General features: G+C 39.0%; 1 protein-coding gene across 3 annotated transcripts in view; it reads right to left on the minus strand.

The window, feature by feature from the left end:
* Positions 1-523: 523 nt before the first annotated feature.
* OLFM4 (olfactomedin 4) overlaps positions 524-18463 on the minus strand; it is a 49352-nt gene continuing 31412 nt past the window's right edge. For all 3 annotated transcript variants that reach the window (XM_035313025.1, XM_035313017.1, XM_035313010.1), the window contains 4 exons: positions 16532-16684; positions 10963-11175; positions 9799-9952; positions 524-1922 (listed from right to left, as the gene is read on the minus strand). In XM_035313025.1, the coding sequence (XP_035168916.1) occupies positions 1129-1922; positions 9799-9952; positions 10963-11175; positions 16532-16684 (1314 nt within the window). In that variant the 3' untranslated portion in view covers positions 524-1128. The remainder of the gene's footprint in view (positions 1923-9798; positions 9953-10962; positions 11176-16531; positions 16685-18463) is intronic.

The raw sequence follows: 18463 nt of genomic DNA on the forward strand, positions 1-18463 counted from the left end.
CCTGCTTCAAACATTAGGTGAGTCTGGCTTCCTATTGCATCCCCAGTTACCTACTTGTCACAAGCAGCTTCACATGACTCTAAAACACAGCTGAAATTCTTTGAAATATTTTTTTAATTAAAAGAAAACTAATCATTTGCATAAGTATTTTTATTATCAGAAGGCACAAACACGATTAATAGGTAATAGAAGAAAAAAAAACACATGAACTACTTTCTTCATTATAGAGCTCTGAATTTCAGTATTTCAGCGTGTTTTCTAACATGAGGAAGGTAAGACATCGATACAGTACACACACTCAAAAATTATTATACATTAGCCATTTAAAAAACAAACACCTATCCAACTAGTTTTACCAGAGTTCTGTTTTCCACAAGACCATTTGCCTTGCTGTAAGACAGAATGATGCAGGGAATTAACAGGACCCTACGCTAACAAGGCTCTCAGGAATCTAATTGCAGAATGGCAAAAATGTTCAATAGAGGCACATTAAAAAAATAATAATAAAATAAAAAAAGCCTTCTTTTCACTTCCCATGGCAGGACTTCAAAGAGCAAAGTGCATTTTTAACCCCTCTCCGGAAGCTTTGAGCCAGCTTCTGCTGCATCCACCTAACAAATAGGTTGCTGTCTTCAGACCAAGTCCCATTTCCTATATTATTTTAAGGCTTCTATTAGTTTCACTGAGGTTTCATTTTACTCTCATGAAGATCAGTGAAAATTCATTCTCAGTTTCTGAGTGCCTTGTCTGTGTTACAGCTGTGCATATCAGTGGTTAATTAGCTTCTCAGTCAGTGGATAGGCTGTATCCATGAACTTCTGTGAACAAAATGCACTAAATCTATGCAGTAAATCTACCCTTAGGCAGGACAGTTTTAAAGCACCAAGCACCAATAAACACCAATCAAAACCTGAAGAACCCAGTATTGCCAAACATTGCTGCCAGTAATACAACTAATTGGAGCAGGAAATTTTTAAGGACAGTAATTAAAGTAATATATGTAACACCCACAAATACAGTATCTCAGACTAGATGAACCATAAAGTGGTGATAACATTGTCTAAAGGTATATCAGATCTCTTCTTTTAGTTGCTGCCAGTTCTATCAAATGCTTCTGTCATTGACATACTAATGCTGAAAAGTTATGTCATATCTTAGAAGGTAACCATCATTGTAAACATACAGTTTCTGATCTGTGGGGCTATAAGAAATACCCTGGATTGTATCTAACTTTTTATCCATGATGATACTAACACGACCTTCTTGGCCAGTACTTGTGTCATACATGTAGAAGATTTCCTCTTTCCTAGTGTTCATTGTCCTTGTGGCATACAGAACACCACATAGCATGAAAGCATTAGAAACAGATGGCTTGTACTGTCTTGTCTGCCAAGTGTTTATCACATCAAGTGTGGTCTCATTGAGTTTGCTAATCACAATGTTGCCCATGTTATTTTCTGTTGAATATAATACCCATAACCCATTTTCATCTACAGCAAAATCCATGTCTTGCCATGATACACCTGCATATGAGAAACGGTTATCAGTAGCGACATTTGGAAGTGCCTTGCTCAAAACTATTCTGTTTGTTGTTATATCGTACTTCGCTATGTTTTTTGAAGAATAAGCATGATAGTACATAAAATTATTATAAAGAGCAGCACCACTTCCTTGTCCATACGTTATTCTTCTTTCGTACAAGGGTTTAAACAGCAGCAAATCATCAAAGGTGTTATAAATTCTAAAATATTCTAAGTATCTTCCATCCGTATTCAATGGTGCAACCCAATAGACTTCCTTCTCTGGTTCAGAGGGAGAGTAATCTCTACCCCAGGAACCATATTTGTAGGAAAATCCTCTCCAGTTCAGCTTTACTACATAGGGCTGGCTAACATTCAGCAGTCCACCATGAATGCAGCTACCTGCAATCAAAGAGAAAAAAGAAGAGGTTTTCCAAATGTCATCATTAAGAGAGAGGTTTTGCATAGTGTAGCCTCTACAGTGTGCTTACAAGGGATTAGCTTTGTGGCAAAGCACAGACATAAATTCAGAGCTTTGTGTGTAAAAAGCCTCATTTTGGACCATGGACATCAACTGGATGTCACTAAGTGTTTCAAGTTGACTTAGAAAGTTGTTAAAAGATATATATATAAAATTACAGAAAAATTTGTGGAAAAAAAAAAAAAAATCGATAGGGACATCCATCCTCAGGATTAATTTATTAATTTGCAGAAAGTAAGAGCTCACAGCACCTTTCCAGACAAGGGACAGATTTTTACCCATTTGCTGCATGGTACACTTGGAAATCCCTTGCTAAATACAATTTGAGAAGCATTTTAGGTTATTTTCTACTTCAGTGGAACTGAGGTTATTGGAGATAGGAAAGAGGAGCATCTGATTTCTGTGTATTTTGCTGAGGAAGGGAAGAAATGAGAAACAGCAGCAGTAATTCCAGAGCCACATTTCAGATTAGCATTCTGCTGTCAGAATCGCAGTTTTGCAACAGTGCATCACAGCCACATGGTGCCTTCCACCTCAGGCCCTCAAAGAAATCTGCAAACAGTAACAATCACAGCCTAGGAAATATAGATAGATATTACTCCAAGTTTTCATTTGAAGCAGCTCTTAGAGAATGTAATTTCAAGCTGAACTAGAACAGTTTTGTTTTCCATACATCAACCATAAAGCCATTTTCAGGATCATGGAAATATTCTTTTTTCTTTTTCTTTTTCTTTTTTTTCCATTTTGCTACCCAAAATGTTCGACATTTTGCACCTAAGGAATATTTTCCGTGATGTGCTACTGAACTGGGTAGAATTTGTTTTTCCTAGATTTACTAGGAAAAAAACAACAAAGTGGAATGAACATTCAATGATGATGAACAGTTTTTGGAACAAAAATGTCCAAATGATATTATACACAAGAAACGCTTTCCCTTTACTCATAGTGAACATCAGTGACATTGGTTTCCTGAAAAATTCTAACCACCATAAGTCACTGGTGGAAAAAATCCTCCAGACAGAAATGCCCATGCACCTCTAATGAGTCTGAAGCTTCCACTGGCAAAAACAATACACTTTTCTTCAAATGTAAAAGCATTAGCTTTTGGTATGACTGCCACATAAGGGTCCCAGACTTTTCATTGTAAGGATGTGTCCACCTGTGGTAATGGAGGTGGAGATATCAAGTGACTGGCATTAGCTCACAAGCTTAGTGGTACTCTGAGGTTTCCAAATTCAGTGACATGCTCCAGCCACCCAACTGCCTTCCTTCTTAAAAATGAAGTATAACGTGAAAAGACCCACGTCTCACATGTCAATTAACTAACAAATTAACAGCAACAACGTTTTGGTGTTAATAACGCCTCACAGCACAGGAACTCCATGTACCACCAGCTGTGGTGTCAGTGACAAAAGTCAAACCTAACTTTAGAGGTTTTAATACTTTTTGTCGTTAACATCATGATTATTTACTATCTGTATGAGAAGACCAGATGGCCATAAACTCAGTCTTATGAAGGAATATCTAGCATATAAATAAGCCATGTCTTAGCACAAAGAAGATAGAGAAATAACAGGGAGAAAATTTACCTTTTGCCATCAAAGCTGCCCATCCCTAAGAAAGGCTGGAGTATACTCATGGAAATTAATTAAAAAACACTTAAAGACACTGCTAGGAAAAACCTAGGAGGTATCTTGTGTTCAAAGACATCCTAGTCTTATCCCACAAGTAGAAAAGTGGAGAGACCAATCTGAGACACTCTCCTTTGGAAAACACTGGGAAAGAAGATATTTTGTGCAGACTGTTGCAAATGCAATAATAATAATAATAAAATAAAAATAAAAATCTTTTTAAGAGGTAGGGAAAGGTGCCTACCTCTGGGACAAGAAAACTTGTGGTCTGAACATTAGAAACATCCAAGATAGAGGGTAATATTTGTGTCAATGTGTAAAATCATTTTGGTCAGTGTCTTCTCCTTTCTCAAAATGTGGTATTTATCTCCTTCCACTACGTAACATCCTCACCCCTCAGAGTCTTGTACTCTCTTGTGCTAATAACCTAGGGGAAATGTGATTCACCTGCAGCCTCCTCTCAGCCTCTCTGAGGAAGGTGGGGAACATCTTTATATTAAATACTAATCACTGTGCAGAACTAAACCCCTGCATCTCCAGGCCCCATTGGCAACACTCTTGGGGTCAGTAATCCCTATGGGAGCAGCTCTGCATGACTGAGTGCCCACCTAATGCCAGAGAGGGTGACACAAGTCGTGAACAACCCTGTGTCCTCACCCAGCCCATTTTTTGTCCTGAGATTCTCTCAACTGAAATGTGTGACGGCCCCTGTTGAGCATTTCTTCCCTTCATGCCACCAAGAATCACAGCAAGTCATCCTTCCTGGCCCTGAGAAGATGAGCATTTAAGCATGCACTTAAGTGCTTCACAAAGGATGAGGGTCCAGAGCAGAGAGCTCTTTCCAAACACAGCACATGAGGAAGGCACTGCTGTATGGATAGCCGGGCTGCATCTTTGGAAACGGCACATGGCATGGCTAGCAACATGGCCTCAGCACTTGGCACACACACTAATGTTTGGAGGTGCTCATACCTCAGCTCATGAAAGAGCAGAAAACTAAGGCAGACAGTGCAAAATGGCTTGCAGTCTGCCAGCTCCATAAATCAAACTGGACTGTGTTTTTCTTATATCTCTATTATGTATTGTTACCTCTGGCATGAAGGCTTCTTTTAAGCTGGTGACATATTGAATATATTACTGTGCTTAAATCACAATAAACTTATATCAGAATTAAATGGTTATTAAATGCTCAAAAACTCTTGATTTGTTTAGAAAAATATAGCACCAGAGCTTGCAGGTAGTGAAGCACAGCTAAGCTCATCTATATGCGACCTCAAATAATTTTTCATGTCATTAAGCAGAACACAATTCCAGATTTATTTTAATAATTCATACATTGTTTCATAAATAAAAAACAAACGTGTGTTCAGCAGAGAGATCTTTTTTTACAAAAGAAATAGTAAAGTATTATTTCTTCCCTTAAAGAGATCTCTCTGCTGAACACTTGTTTGGTTTTTATTTATGAAACAATGAATTATTAAAATAAAGTTAAAAGTGTGTTCTGTTTTAATGACATCAAAAATTGTCTGAGGTTTCTATACGGTATATGCTTGATTTTGAAAACTCTCCCAGAATTATTTTTTTAACATAAAACTCTGTGGTAGTCAAGGGGTGATCTGTCTTCTGCACAAGTTCAGAAGAACTCGTTGTTTATTTAATCTAAACTTGCCTCTGTCTGGATCTTGTGGGGAACAAGATGCACAAAGGAAAAAATGTCATGTAATTTTGTAAATATTAGAAGGTACTTGAAATATATTCATATACATTATTCAAACTTTCAAGTTTTTAATGCCCTTTTCCACTGTTTTGGGCCACTGATCAATTAAGTCCTGGTATTTTTGCCTTCCCTTGTTTCATGCTTTTGTAGCAAATAGGAGAGAGAAGGACTAACATAGATACATAGAAACACTGGTCTCTTCTTCTCCCTGCATAAAGCACCTATATCTCAGCTCTGTTGTTTATTAATCCTTCTGATCCATCAGAAAAGAGCTGGCACTCTGGTGTCACAACTGAAAAGAGTCTGACTTCCCTGGCTGACGGGCTGGAGAACTGAGCATGAGATGCATCCCGTTAGCTCTCACTTCACCTGTTTCACTCTGAAGCAATCACCAAGCACATCAGCTTCTCACTCCACAATACAGGTGCCAAAAAAATCCAGCAAGTAGCTGTATCTGATTTCAGAAGAGAAGGGACCGCAGTTCACCTTTGCAGGTGAAGATCACAAACAAGGTAGCACCCACATTAAAGGGAGCTCCCACAAGGGGCACAGAAACCAATAGCAGGCTGGTGCTGCATGTTCACATGCACCCTGCTGCATCCAGATGTGCACCCTCCTCTCCCAGCTGCATCCAGATGTCCTAGCTATTACCAGCCTTGCTATGGCTTAAGACACAAAAGACAGAACTGCACAGGGAAAAACTTATCTTTGCTCCTACCATCTCACTAACAGGAAGACCCACACAGTCCTCAGTCTCCTCCAGTATCACTGGGTATGGGCACAGACTGATGGAGCTGCGATCAGGGTAGGTTTATGTCTGCAACATCTAAAAGGGGATGGGCTGGAAGGCTTAATTCATCTGACTTGCCTTCAGGCAGCTAAAAATGTAAAGTGCCTTTATAACCAACAGAGAAATGCATGTGTCTCCGGGGGCAGTTCAGGCTGTCTTGGAGAGGGAGCACTGGCCAACTCCCTTCAGGTGCCTGTAGACATCTCTCTCTTTCTGTATGGACATATCCATTTCAGAACACAATCCAAGACACCCCCAAAAAACAGACATCTTGAATAGGTAGGAGGTAAAGTTTAAGGTAAAAGTGAAATTGTTGTAAGACTCCGCTCCAGTATGTGTCTGAGTTTCATTCAGCATTAGGCTACATCAAGTCTTCCTCCTGCTGAGACCTATTCACCAGTAACTTGAAATTATTAATTTCTAAATGTACAAAAACTGAAAAAAAAATCTTTACTCTTTTTCTACCTTTTTTTTTGTATGTGTGTGTGTGTGCGCCTTTGAGAGTTTCATCTGACTCCTTGCTGCCTCTCTCAGATCATTTCAGTGAGATGTGACAAAGAATCTGCTGCTGAATCCTCAAAGAACCATCATGGGGTCCTTTTCTCTCTACACTTGTCCTGATGCAGCGAGATGAAATCATTACAAAAGAAAAACAATATATTCCTTCCTACTTGAGTGGTGAGGAAAGAGATTATGGGAGGTGCTGCAAATAAGAAAGTTGATGATGAGGATGAGTAACTATTATTTGCTGACTCCATCTCAGTCACACAGACACCCATTTCTCCAGTTGGAGGGCGCAGCAAATGGAGACCAGCGATTTTCAGATACACTGTTTGAGAAAAGGGACCTGTACTGAGAATACAGCAGCAAAAGTCTTAGGGAACAGAGTCAGAGGGGCTGCATAGTACAGCACTGTGAAGCAAGAAGCTTTAATTAAACTTGCCTTTAGACTCATGGTCTTAGACAGCTTGGGGATTATCCAGGCTCTCTCTAATTCATATTGCCTACCCAAAATATGCAGGAGAGAGGAAGAAGGAAGAAAGAAAATGCAGTCTGAAAACAGGACAAAGAGGCAGTTTAATACAAACATTATAAATATAATATGAACTAAAAGCAGTGCAAGGCCAAATGGTTTGGCAAGAATTCAAGGCATTCAAGCTTGCAAAGAAAACATATGGAAAATGTGTTCAAATGCACAAATGAGCAGAGAGGCCTAGGTGTGAGCATCCATGCAAAGCCTCCAAAATGACCATCTAGAAAATATAGCTCTCCCACATACTTACTCCATCTCCCCAGGCAATAACATTGTCCTACTACTTTTTTTTTCAGACAGTCTGCAGTACGCGTAATTGCTCTACAAAGTTCTCTGCCCAGAGAAGGATATTTGCTCCCCATCAGGCACAGGAAGTCACAGTGTGCCAGTCCCGCAAGGATCAGCAGGCATCTGAACCTACATAACACCCAGATTATCTGTATAACTGGCTTCTCCAACTGTCAGGAAACTTGCCAGCCCTCCACAAATGCTCTGCCAGTCCCTTGTGCCAGCCTTAGGGATGACCATCACCCCAGAGGTGACCATGACAATACACCTACATCCATCTTCCAAGCCCTCTAGGCCTCCTGTTGCTGGAGGCATGGGATAAACTCACAGACAACACTGGAAGATGTCTTCAGATGATGTCGGTTGTGATAATTCACAGGAAGGCAATAGAGGTAGTTCATACCACCCAGGGTTTTGCCTTCTAGTTTATTTTGTGCTCTGTGGTTCCCACACAATGCTGAGCTGTACCTGAGCTAGCTGACACACCAGTCAAGAACAAGGCAATGCTCAAGCAATACAAATCTGATCTCACATAAACTCTGTCCCTCTCATCACCATGCCCTGACAAGCAATGCTAAATAATTCTATTACAGTCACAACCCTGTGCAGTTACATTTACCCCATCCCAGAGATATTGTCCTGCTCTAGGCATGACTTGCCTATCCCCACATGGAGCTGCACCATGAAGGGCAGACCTCCTTCCTCCACTCTGTGAAAGCTCCTATGTTCCACAGACTCTCTCATCAACCACCCAGGTATGAAAGCAGCTCCTTCCTCCATCACTCATAGAAGGACACAGCATTCTTGTTCCAGAGCTCTGTACTTTCCCACCAAAACAAAGACTTGCTGTAGGCTTGAAGAGAAAGAAGTTGTTTCTTTCCACACACCATTACTCTCAATAAATGAGATGTCCTTCAAATACTTTTAAAACATTGTGGGTTTTTTTGCTTTTTTTTATTATTATTATTGTTATTATATTATTAATTGAAGCATTTTGAACCTTTCTTGAGGAGCTGAGAAGGGCCTTGAAATTTTGCAATGCAGGTTTTTGTTTCAGCTTTTTCTCCCACCTGATCCCTAGACAAGGTGTTGCTTGCACATCCTGTCAGAGCAGTGCAGCAGCTGTCTGCACCATCATGAAGCCCTGAGGAGATCAAAATAGGAACGGCTGCTAACCCAAGGAAAGCTTGTCTTTGTACCAGTCCTTGCCTCTCAAATTTTCAGTGAGACACCTGAACTAAGCTGACCCAAAGATGATGAGACGTAAATGCTGGTAGGTGTAAATCTGTGCTCCATGGAAGCCAGACAGCATGCCTTGGTTTTTTATGGGTTCCTTTACACTTAGTCTTGCTAATTACTAGCCAGCTTATGTGAAAAAGCAGGATTCTTCCCCTGACTACTGTATACAATAGAGTTCTTCCTTTTTTATAATGCTCTGTCAAAAGGAACCCCCTGTGTATAAATTACTCAAGGGTTCAACTTTGTCGATAAATCCTACCATCTGTTAGCAAGTGGGAAGCTTGACCCAGCATAACTAAACTAGTGTTTCCTAAACATTTTCTTCTAGTTTATCATCCCCGACACAAAATTTTTCTGACTACAATTCATTTGCAACAAGATTTATCAAACTGAGCACACCATCAAGAGAAAAATTAATCCAGTTATAAACTAATTGCCACATGACCTGTAACAACTGCTACTTTCATTATGAACTGCACTCCGGGAACCACAGATCTAAGCTCCAGGACATAACCTTTCCTATTTTGAAAATGTGTAAAATCCTAGTTCTACAGAAATCTTTAATAAAGCTCCCATTTATTTCCCTGGGACCATAATTTCCCCCCAACGTTCTTGACCTTCTCATTTAGAAGAATCTTTTGCCTGCGAGGCCAAAGTAATCATCATGCAAAGCTACCTTCCTGAGTTTGCATACCAACAGCTTTAGTACATCAGTTGTTGCTCATACATTTCTCAAGCAGTATTAGAGTAAAATTGTCGTGACATAGGTCACTTTGACAGGAACTATTAAAAATCAAAATTGGACTGAAAAAAAAATTCCCATGTCAAAAAAAAAAAATGTTTGGAAAAAAAAGAGAAGGTGGGGGAGAGACTCATGTTTCATACTTCAGGTGAGAGGAAGTTTACAACTTTTTCTAGTTGAAAACAGCTAATGTTTCTGGAAGAGTTTGTTTCCTGACCTCGTTTTCCTTTTGAACCTGTTGAAGAAACATTAGTAGCTGTCTGCTTGATTTTTCAAAACTAGGTAGTATCATTACAATCGTTTTTAGTACCCATGTATTATATTATTTCTCACCTGATATACAAGAGAAATGCTTACCTGGTGGGAAATAAGGGGGTACTGTCGTTTGGTTTCTGCTCTCCTCACACTCCTTCAATCGATTTTGAAGAGACACAATTTGTTGACGAATTGCAAGGATATTGTTTTTGTCCAATGATTCTAATTCATTTACTAGTATAGTCAGATTTCTGATCTAGGGTGAAAAGAAAAAAAAAAAAAAAGAAAAAAAAAAAAAGAAAAAAAAAAAAAAGAATGAAAGAAAAAAAAAAAGTTTAAATTCCTGTTAACTTTATTTTACAGATATTTGCAGGCAGATTCAATCATATCATGGAAGATGCTACAGAACAAGTTTTAAGAAATATCCCTAAGAATAGGCCTTTTTCTGCTAGCTTTACATTTCCAGTAGAGCTATGTGATCACAGGGAGCTGTTTTAACACTCAGTTCTGTACCATAATGCAAAATATAGGGTTATTTTATATGTAGTGTAAAAATATCCAATAAGTCTTAAGCAAGTGCAAGCTATTATATATAAGAAAGTAATTTTTCCAGTCTTGCAAAAGTATCTTCAAATTTTATTTGCAAAGATAATGTTTTCAATCACCTACTTGATGATTTAGAGGACAATGGAGAAATTAATGATATTTCACTTTTCATATGAAGTAATTATTCTCTCTAGGTGAGTGATTAATTATAATTTTGAAAATGTGATTTATAGTCTGCTGGGAAGGTGATAGTCTTTCCCACTTCTTGATTTCATATTGATTGGGCCACTGCCCCAGCAACCAGAAGTTAATTTTTTAATTATCTAAGTTAAAGCACAGAGGCTTTCAAGCATAGGGGTCTATAAATTAATATTTAAATTAAATATAATAATTTAATAAGTTCATGTGCTTAATGATATGCAAAAGCATTTGCTTTCAGGCAGATAGTTGGCAAAAAAATAAAGAAGACCCCATTTGGTGTTTTGTTTTTTTTTTGGTTGGTTGGTTGTTTTTTGTTGTTTTTTTTTCTGTGCCCTGTTTCAAGGAAAAGGATGTTAATACATTTAAAGTCAAGCTTTCCTTTCATTTATGCTGATAAAATGCTAAAATAGTTCCACTGGCTGCAGCAGAGAGGGGCTACATTTCCTCAACCTAAACACGAAGGAGAGAATATACTGTGTATGTTGACCCCTTTTTGGCTAATTAAGAGTCTAGCAGTACCTCCAAATATATTTGATCAACGATGACATTGCTTCCAACAACAGTGGATTTCAGCTGAGTGACCAGTCTGTCTAGGTCACTTATTTCCACTTTCAGTAACTGGAAGTCCAGTTCTGTGTAAGATACACTTGTCTTTTCCATGTGCTCCACTCTGATGGTTAGATTAAGAATTTTCTGTTGATACAGTTCAATCCTTTTTGAGTACTCTTTAACCTTAAAGGGAAAAAAAAAAAAAAAAATACATATTAAAGTCCAGGTTAGCAAATAAAACAAGCCTGCTTGACATCTTTATCATATTTCTGAATATCCTATACATAATTTCCCCATGCTTGATATATTTATTCTTTACATAAACTGCATTAATGAAATTCTCATCACGTACATAAAAAATATAAAAGTTAACCCTCATTTATTGTTGGCAGTTCCACAGAGTCCCCTCAGGAAAGCCTGGAGATAACTGAAGGCAGAATTTTACTCAGAGTCTTCCATTTTTGTAATTTCTTGCCAATATTGTATCTGTGAGTTAATTTTATCCTCAGTATTCCAACAACATTGGCAAATTTTTTATTAGGAAATCTGCAATGTTTTATCTCATGAAAGCAATCCAAGGAGGCTGGAAAACGCAATAAAGGATTCCCAAGTTTTTCAACTTTATTTCCTATTAATTCAGAATCCAAATAGGATTTTAACCTGTGTATATTTGTATTGTGTCAAAACTTTGCAGAATTGGTTTGTGGTTTATCTTTCGGGGGGAGGGGGGGCAAATAATTTAACACAGTGTTAAAATCAAATCTGGTTTAAATGAAAGTGAAAAAATTATTGCAGGCTTTAGCTAAACTAATTTACATGGCAGCCTCTTCAGCCTCTGAACCATTAAATAGTTGTCTGGATAAATATATTTTCACATATGTATCTGCTGAGGTAAAGGTCACAGCATAAGCACTGCGATGCAGAATGCTAAGAATATTATATGGGCTTGGAATGTCCCTTGGAAAATTTTAGTTCCTTTAAATCCAACACTTTGGGAAATTTCTCTCCCATATGCTTCACAGAAATCACATCTGTTTTCCCTTAAGCCAATGTAATTATATCACAAGAGGTAAGTAGGAATAAATATTATTAGTTTGTTGCACCAGTAACTCCATATTTATACTCTCAGATAGTATTTGTATTAGTCCCTCTATCTGTAGCACTACAACTTCTGTAGCTATTACTTCTTCAACTGAAATATTTTTAGTCTGCTTCCTGTCAGTCATTCTTATGTTATCTTAACGTAAACCAAAAGTCAGTATTTTTCCCCAATGGCTCTGGAATAGCCTCCAAAATCTCATCAGGGAATGAAGATCGTGGAATCCCTGTTCTCCTTTTCTGGCAGCAGCCCCTGGGACTGGGAGACCAGCAAGAACACTTGTCAAATAATTCCTTGTAATTTTTCCTGAATCCCCTGCGGACTGAAGAACATGTATGGGAGCTCATAATGTGAAAATTCATGAAAGGCAGAAAAGATGTGTTAAGATCACATAGTACCTAGTGATTTGGTTTAAGAAAGAGAACCCTAAGTGAGAAGGCCTTGCTACATGGTACTACATATATCATAGAGGTATTTGGAAATCTATCTAGGTATTACCAGTTCTTCTCACAGTAACAATAATAATAATAATTCCACAGTGCAGCTCAAGTCTTCAAACCACTGAAATGGACCACTGGAATTAGTGATAGCTACTTGATGGCTGCAGGACACTGACCAGAAGTTCTCCTCCCACATCAGATGATTTTCACTCAGTCAACTACTTAGGTCATTTAAGAACATGTCAACACCATCCAGTGGACTATAGCTGAGAAATACCTTTAAGTTAAGCCTGAAATAGCCCCAGCACTCCACAGTGCTCTAAACAGCTCAAGTCACCTTAGCTCATGGATCCTCTGGCTAATTATTAGGCAAATATTATTTTATCAGCAGTGCTGCTCTTAAGGGTCTATACTGCTTTTATAGACAAATCCAGCAGATACACCAAGCAAGTCCACTGAGTGGACGTTCCAGCCTCCTCAGATCTGGCTCAGGAGTTTCTGTAGTTTAGAAATATCAGTTGAAAAAGGAACATGGTGTTGCTCTGTTGCTTGGCAGATAGATTTAAGCAGCTTGCAATCTCTGCTTTTCTACTGTATCTACTTGATAGGGACTGGCTTGTGTCTCTTGATAGACTGGCACAGAAAATGTGTATGTGGCCCATAGTTAGGGACACAGACCAGCACTTGGGACTGATTGGTGCCACATTTGTCATAAAAGTCTTAAGTAGGGTATGATGAATGCATATGGCTTGTATTAGTCCTTTATAGGTAGAGAATGCAACCATGTAAAGTACATGTCGGGGGGAAAATAATAATAATAATAATAATAATAATCCTAGTTCCATTTTTTCCTTCTTTCCAAGCATTATCATCCTCATGGAATGAAAAGGGCAGGAAAAATCTTCAATGCTCATATACTGTGTCATTTACCTGCAATTGGTATTTATCAACATGGGTTTTGCAGCATGCAAACAGACACTTCTCCAGCATGTATATGGAGAACACAGAAGGGGGAACAAAAGTGCAAGATGAAGACGTAAAAGAAAGAAGTGGAAAGATGTGCAGATAAGAAAGAAGCAACAAAACCAGCAAACTTATAAAGTCACCTGGCCCAGGACACTGGCTTCAGGCAGGTGTGACCTCCACAGACCCATAAGGAGTACAGCTGGCAAGCAGTCTGTGAGCTGACACCAAGAAGAATTCCACTCCAGGCTAATCTGTTTTGAAAACAGCTGTTCCTGGTGGAGGGCAGGAGTGCTTTCTGCTCCTGTTTTAGTTATGTGAGGATGTTGTTGCTGTTATGAACTAAGTTCTGAAAGATACTTTCTCTCCTTGGGATGAAGTGCAGATCCATCCCTGTTACTGGTGTCCTTTCCCCTTTCTTATTGAAAGGAGCAGCCAATTCCTGCTTTGCTCTGAAAGGTTAATTTTCTTCTGTAATCATAATTACGTTGGCAAAGGTTGATGTGACAGAGGAAAAATTAGTCTGGTATTTTCAGCCTACGGTTTGCACTCATTTGGCACATGAGAGCATCTCTTTATCTGCAAGCTTCCTTGCCTGCTGATTCTATAAAAGGACCCCCTTGCTTTTTGAATTAGCCTACAATCAGGCAAAAGGTTAACGATTCAATCAGGTTGTTTATCTGGGACTTCTAGCACATGGAAAGCATCCTTAAGAGGGTCCAATCCTGCAGCTCTTACCCAGGAAAAGCTCCCATGAGCTTCAATGGGTGTTTTAGAAGAAAGAATAAGGCAGGGATTCTCAGAGTCAGAAAAAGCAAGCACTTAGTAGAAATTCCCACCCCTGCGGTGAAACTAGGTTAGGTTTGAGATAAAAAGGCAGTTTGGGATATGAATTTCCTGCTAAATTGCAGATGACAGAATGATTCCCTAAGATTTTGCTTGGGATCATATCTGATAATGATTAATGAGAACAAGGCTTTCCTGATTCATTATTTCCTTCTTTCTTTCCTTAAGTATTATCATGACAACCATAACATATGGGACTGCATAAGGAGGGCTTTTTCCACAGCTGGAAAGGTGAAGAACTTGTGTGCACGGAGACTTATGCACCACAATATCTTAGATTACTTAAGTTCAGATATCAGTAGGGCAACGTTCAACAGCTTTCTTCTTTCTACAGAAAAACAATTTCATAACTGAGAAAACTTACATATACACAGTTACACTGAAATACAATCTGTTCATTTTCATTTCTGACCCAAAGTGTCTCTTTGCCTGGATCATAGTGAAATGTATGTCACACTTCATCTAACTAGATGTATTGTAACACTGCTGGGCTGATTGCTCTCGACAGGATGAAATTCAGTGAAGCCTGAGTGAGGTCAAGAATTTTCACTGTCTGCAGCTGGAATTGAAAGCCAAGGTCAGTGGCAACACTGCAGTACACTGCTGGGCACCTGAAGACAATACAGTTGCACCAGTTGATAGCACCTGGCAAACTAGACATTAAAGTCCACGGCAGGGATTCAGCTTGTCTTGACGTTAAAGGTGAGCTTCAGATACAAATTTAGACACTTAATTTCAGGTATCTATAGTAACCTGTGTCTTTGCAGGAGCAAGATGCCTGAACTACCATTACAGTCAATGAAGGTATGAGGTTGTCCACACAGAGAGGTCAAGCAGTGCTTGAGATGCTCTGCGGATATGCAAGGGTCTGTTAGATATGGCACACATCCTAAAGAAAACATGAACCATACTGAGGAGAGTACTGGTAAGAGGCTGGTTACACCACAGCCAACACCTGGAAAAGGTGGTACCCAAACACCTTGAAGAATCACATCAAGTTTCTGGCTGGGAATCCTGGCTCTGATCCTGTCCTGGTGCAATAAGTTTAAAGTTCTGGCAGTGACCACAGTGGGAACAGTATGAGGATCTGAAACCTCAGTGATTGTCATGAATCATTAACCGAGCTACACCTCCTTCCTGCAACTGATCAGGTAATTTCTGTGCTTGGAGGCAGTGGGACTTCTGTCAGCTGGACCTTCACATCCCTGTTGACAGCTGAATGCATTTCATCATCAGCTCCAGTTCTTTCAAAACAAATGATTTCAGCTGAAAGATGTTTCCCTATGATCCTCTGCCTGTTGTGGGTTTTTATGCCTAACTTCTTATCTGTTCTTGATTATACCAGAGGAGGTTTATGAATATTTATGGTTAGAATTTATAATTTAATGCTGTGCATTTTCTGCTGATTAATTCAAGGACACTTCATTTCTTAAGATGCCTAGTTCCTGAAGGAAACACTTTCTGCTGGACACCTAATCTGAATCCTGAATATTTATCCACTATCAGAAGTCAAAGGCAGAATTCTGCCTTCACAGGCAGTTTCACCCAGTGCACTGTAGCATGTGTGGGTTTGCCCGAGTTCCTCAAAAAATGGATCTGAATTCATGCAACAAGCAGCTGAAGTAGCATAAGGTGTGTTTGTCTTCAACAACAATGTATAATTCAGCACTCTCACTGCCACAGCTTCAGATGTTGACACAGATGTTTGCTTGTTTGTTTTTTAATCCATGAAATTGAAAAGAGTGAGGGGACAAATATTCACCTTCTTCACTCTGGGCTATGTTGACCTTTCTCCTCTTTCCCTTCATTTCCCTCTTACAATCTGGCAGTACTGATACAAATAATAACACATGAAAGAGCAGGAGGCTTGGCTTCCTATAGCTCTGTGTAGCAATCACAAACCAATAAAACCAAGCCAAAAGAGGAAAAATATAAATCTTCTTCCAAAAATACCATATGCCTCTAGCTGAAAAGGCCTAGAAAAGAAACCTAAGGGTATTCAAATGTTTGACATGCTATAACATCAAAGATTTGAGATTTAATCACCCTTCTTCTTGTTCTTACAGGGACCTTTTTTCTCTGCTGCCTGAAAGACAGGTCACAGAAAAGTGCTGACTGCTGTACTCTTCCACAGGAAACTACTTTTCAGTAAAGATACAATTATTGTATTTATAAGAAAAGAACACCTTACCTGAGAAAGCTCTCTCTCAAATTTCTCCACAAGCGTTGTGGCTATCACTTGCAATTGCTCAGCCTTCTGCACGGGAAAGGTGGTATCCGGCAAGTACACAGAGCACTGACAGTTTCCACGGTCATCCAGAGAGCCAGACACATTGGCAAAGAGCTGTAATAATAAATCAATGAGGAAAAAAGTGTTAACATTCTTATCTAGAATCAGTAGCTAATGTCTGACAATAATCTGAGCTGTGACAATCATAGGATCAACAACTTTGCTGCTAGACATCTTTCACATTTTTATTCCAAGGAATTCATAATATCTGGTAATTATTTTTTTTGACTCAGCCTTACAAATCTTTCCAAAAACAGTTAAATACTGCTGTAAAGATTTTACCATTGGAAAAACAGAAGTACATAATTGTCCTTACTTTCCTAACCTTGTGGACAATGGTCCTAAGATAATGAAGTAAGTTTTCCAGGAGATGGAAAAGCACACAACAGCAAGAAAATAATAACTTAGCAACTTACTGTCTTACTGCTCTGTTATTATGAATTGAATCAATCAGATCATCTAGTCATTTCCATCCATAGAGCTCAAAGCACCAAGATAGAACTAGTAGCAGGAAAAGTTTTGAAAAGAAACATGCTTCATTTGAAAATTCTCAGCCAGCCCCAGCAAACAGACGTACGAATTTAATTATTCATCACTGAAAGGTGAAGAATTAAATGTGCAGGCTCAACCTAACGTAGAGATAACTCTTTTTCTACAGTTTTCCACATCATGCCTACACCTCACAGCCTGCTCATCCTCAGCTGTGGATGGTCTACAAATCTATCACCCATGCCATTGGCACGAATCACCTCATCCTGACTGTCTGCACGCTCAGAGCATCATCACTGGAGCAATGGGTATGGTATATGGAAAGGTCAGGGCTGGCAATTCATGGTCTTGACATAATTTACTGCCAGATCACATAATTTCCTATAAACACTAGGCTGAATGCAGAGTGTGTTTGGGGCAGTGATGTATTTGGGTTTTCCTTGTACACAAAACATTTACCAGTTCATAAATCCATCACAAATTTATTAATAAAGATATTTGATGTGCTTTAAAATATTCTGGTACATACTTCAATGCAGCTGCATATTATAAAGCTATAGGCTTGCTCTTCAAATACATTTCTTACTATAATCTCTCCTCCTGTCTTGCAGAAATCCCAGTGTTATTCATGCATTTTCTCTTTCTTTCTCCCTCTTAAAAATAAAGGGGCAAATAAAACTATTAACCAAAAGCTGAAATTTCAGCACTTCTCTTGCTTTTTCACAGTGATTTCAACTAACTTTTTCACTGCTGAACCAGCCCAGAAAACAGAGTGATGGCCAGCAGCAAAGCTCTCTTGCTCTGCAAGCCCAAGAAAAGAACCATTGGCATGCAGGAGTTCACACTTTTGGAAACTTCTTTTCCACAGCCATAACAAACAACGTGCATCTCATTTTGAAAGAAATCATGAAAAGACAGCTTATCTGTGTTCTTCAAGTACCATGGGCCTTAAAACTTCACTCCAGGCCAGACTGCTAAAGACATTTAACATGAAAAGAAGCAGAGAAGTATCTCAGAGGATTCCAGAGAGTCCCAGCATTGATTTCCCTGCCAGGTAGGTTACCAAAGCACTTCTGAAAATCCCACTGAGAACACACTGCAAACTATTTCTAAGTTTCTCAGCCTGTTAAAGATACATTTATCAACACCTCAACTGGTATGAAAAATAGTTTCCCAAGTCACTTAGGTCCTTTTGCACCTCTGAGTCCTCTGTGTGTGAGCATGACTGGGACAGCACATTTCTCGGAAATAACAGGAAAATAAACAGATAGCTAGTAAAGGAAGGGAGGGAGGGAGGAAGGGAGGAAGGGAGGAAGGGAGGAAGGGAGGGAAGGAAAAAAGGAA

The sequence above is a fragment of the Oxyura jamaicensis genome, chromosome 1 (genome assembly GCF_011077185.1).
Source record: "Oxyura jamaicensis isolate SHBP4307 breed ruddy duck chromosome 1, BPBGC_Ojam_1.0, whole genome shotgun sequence".
Lineage (NCBI taxonomy): Eukaryota > Metazoa > Chordata > Aves > Anseriformes > Anatidae > Oxyura > Oxyura jamaicensis.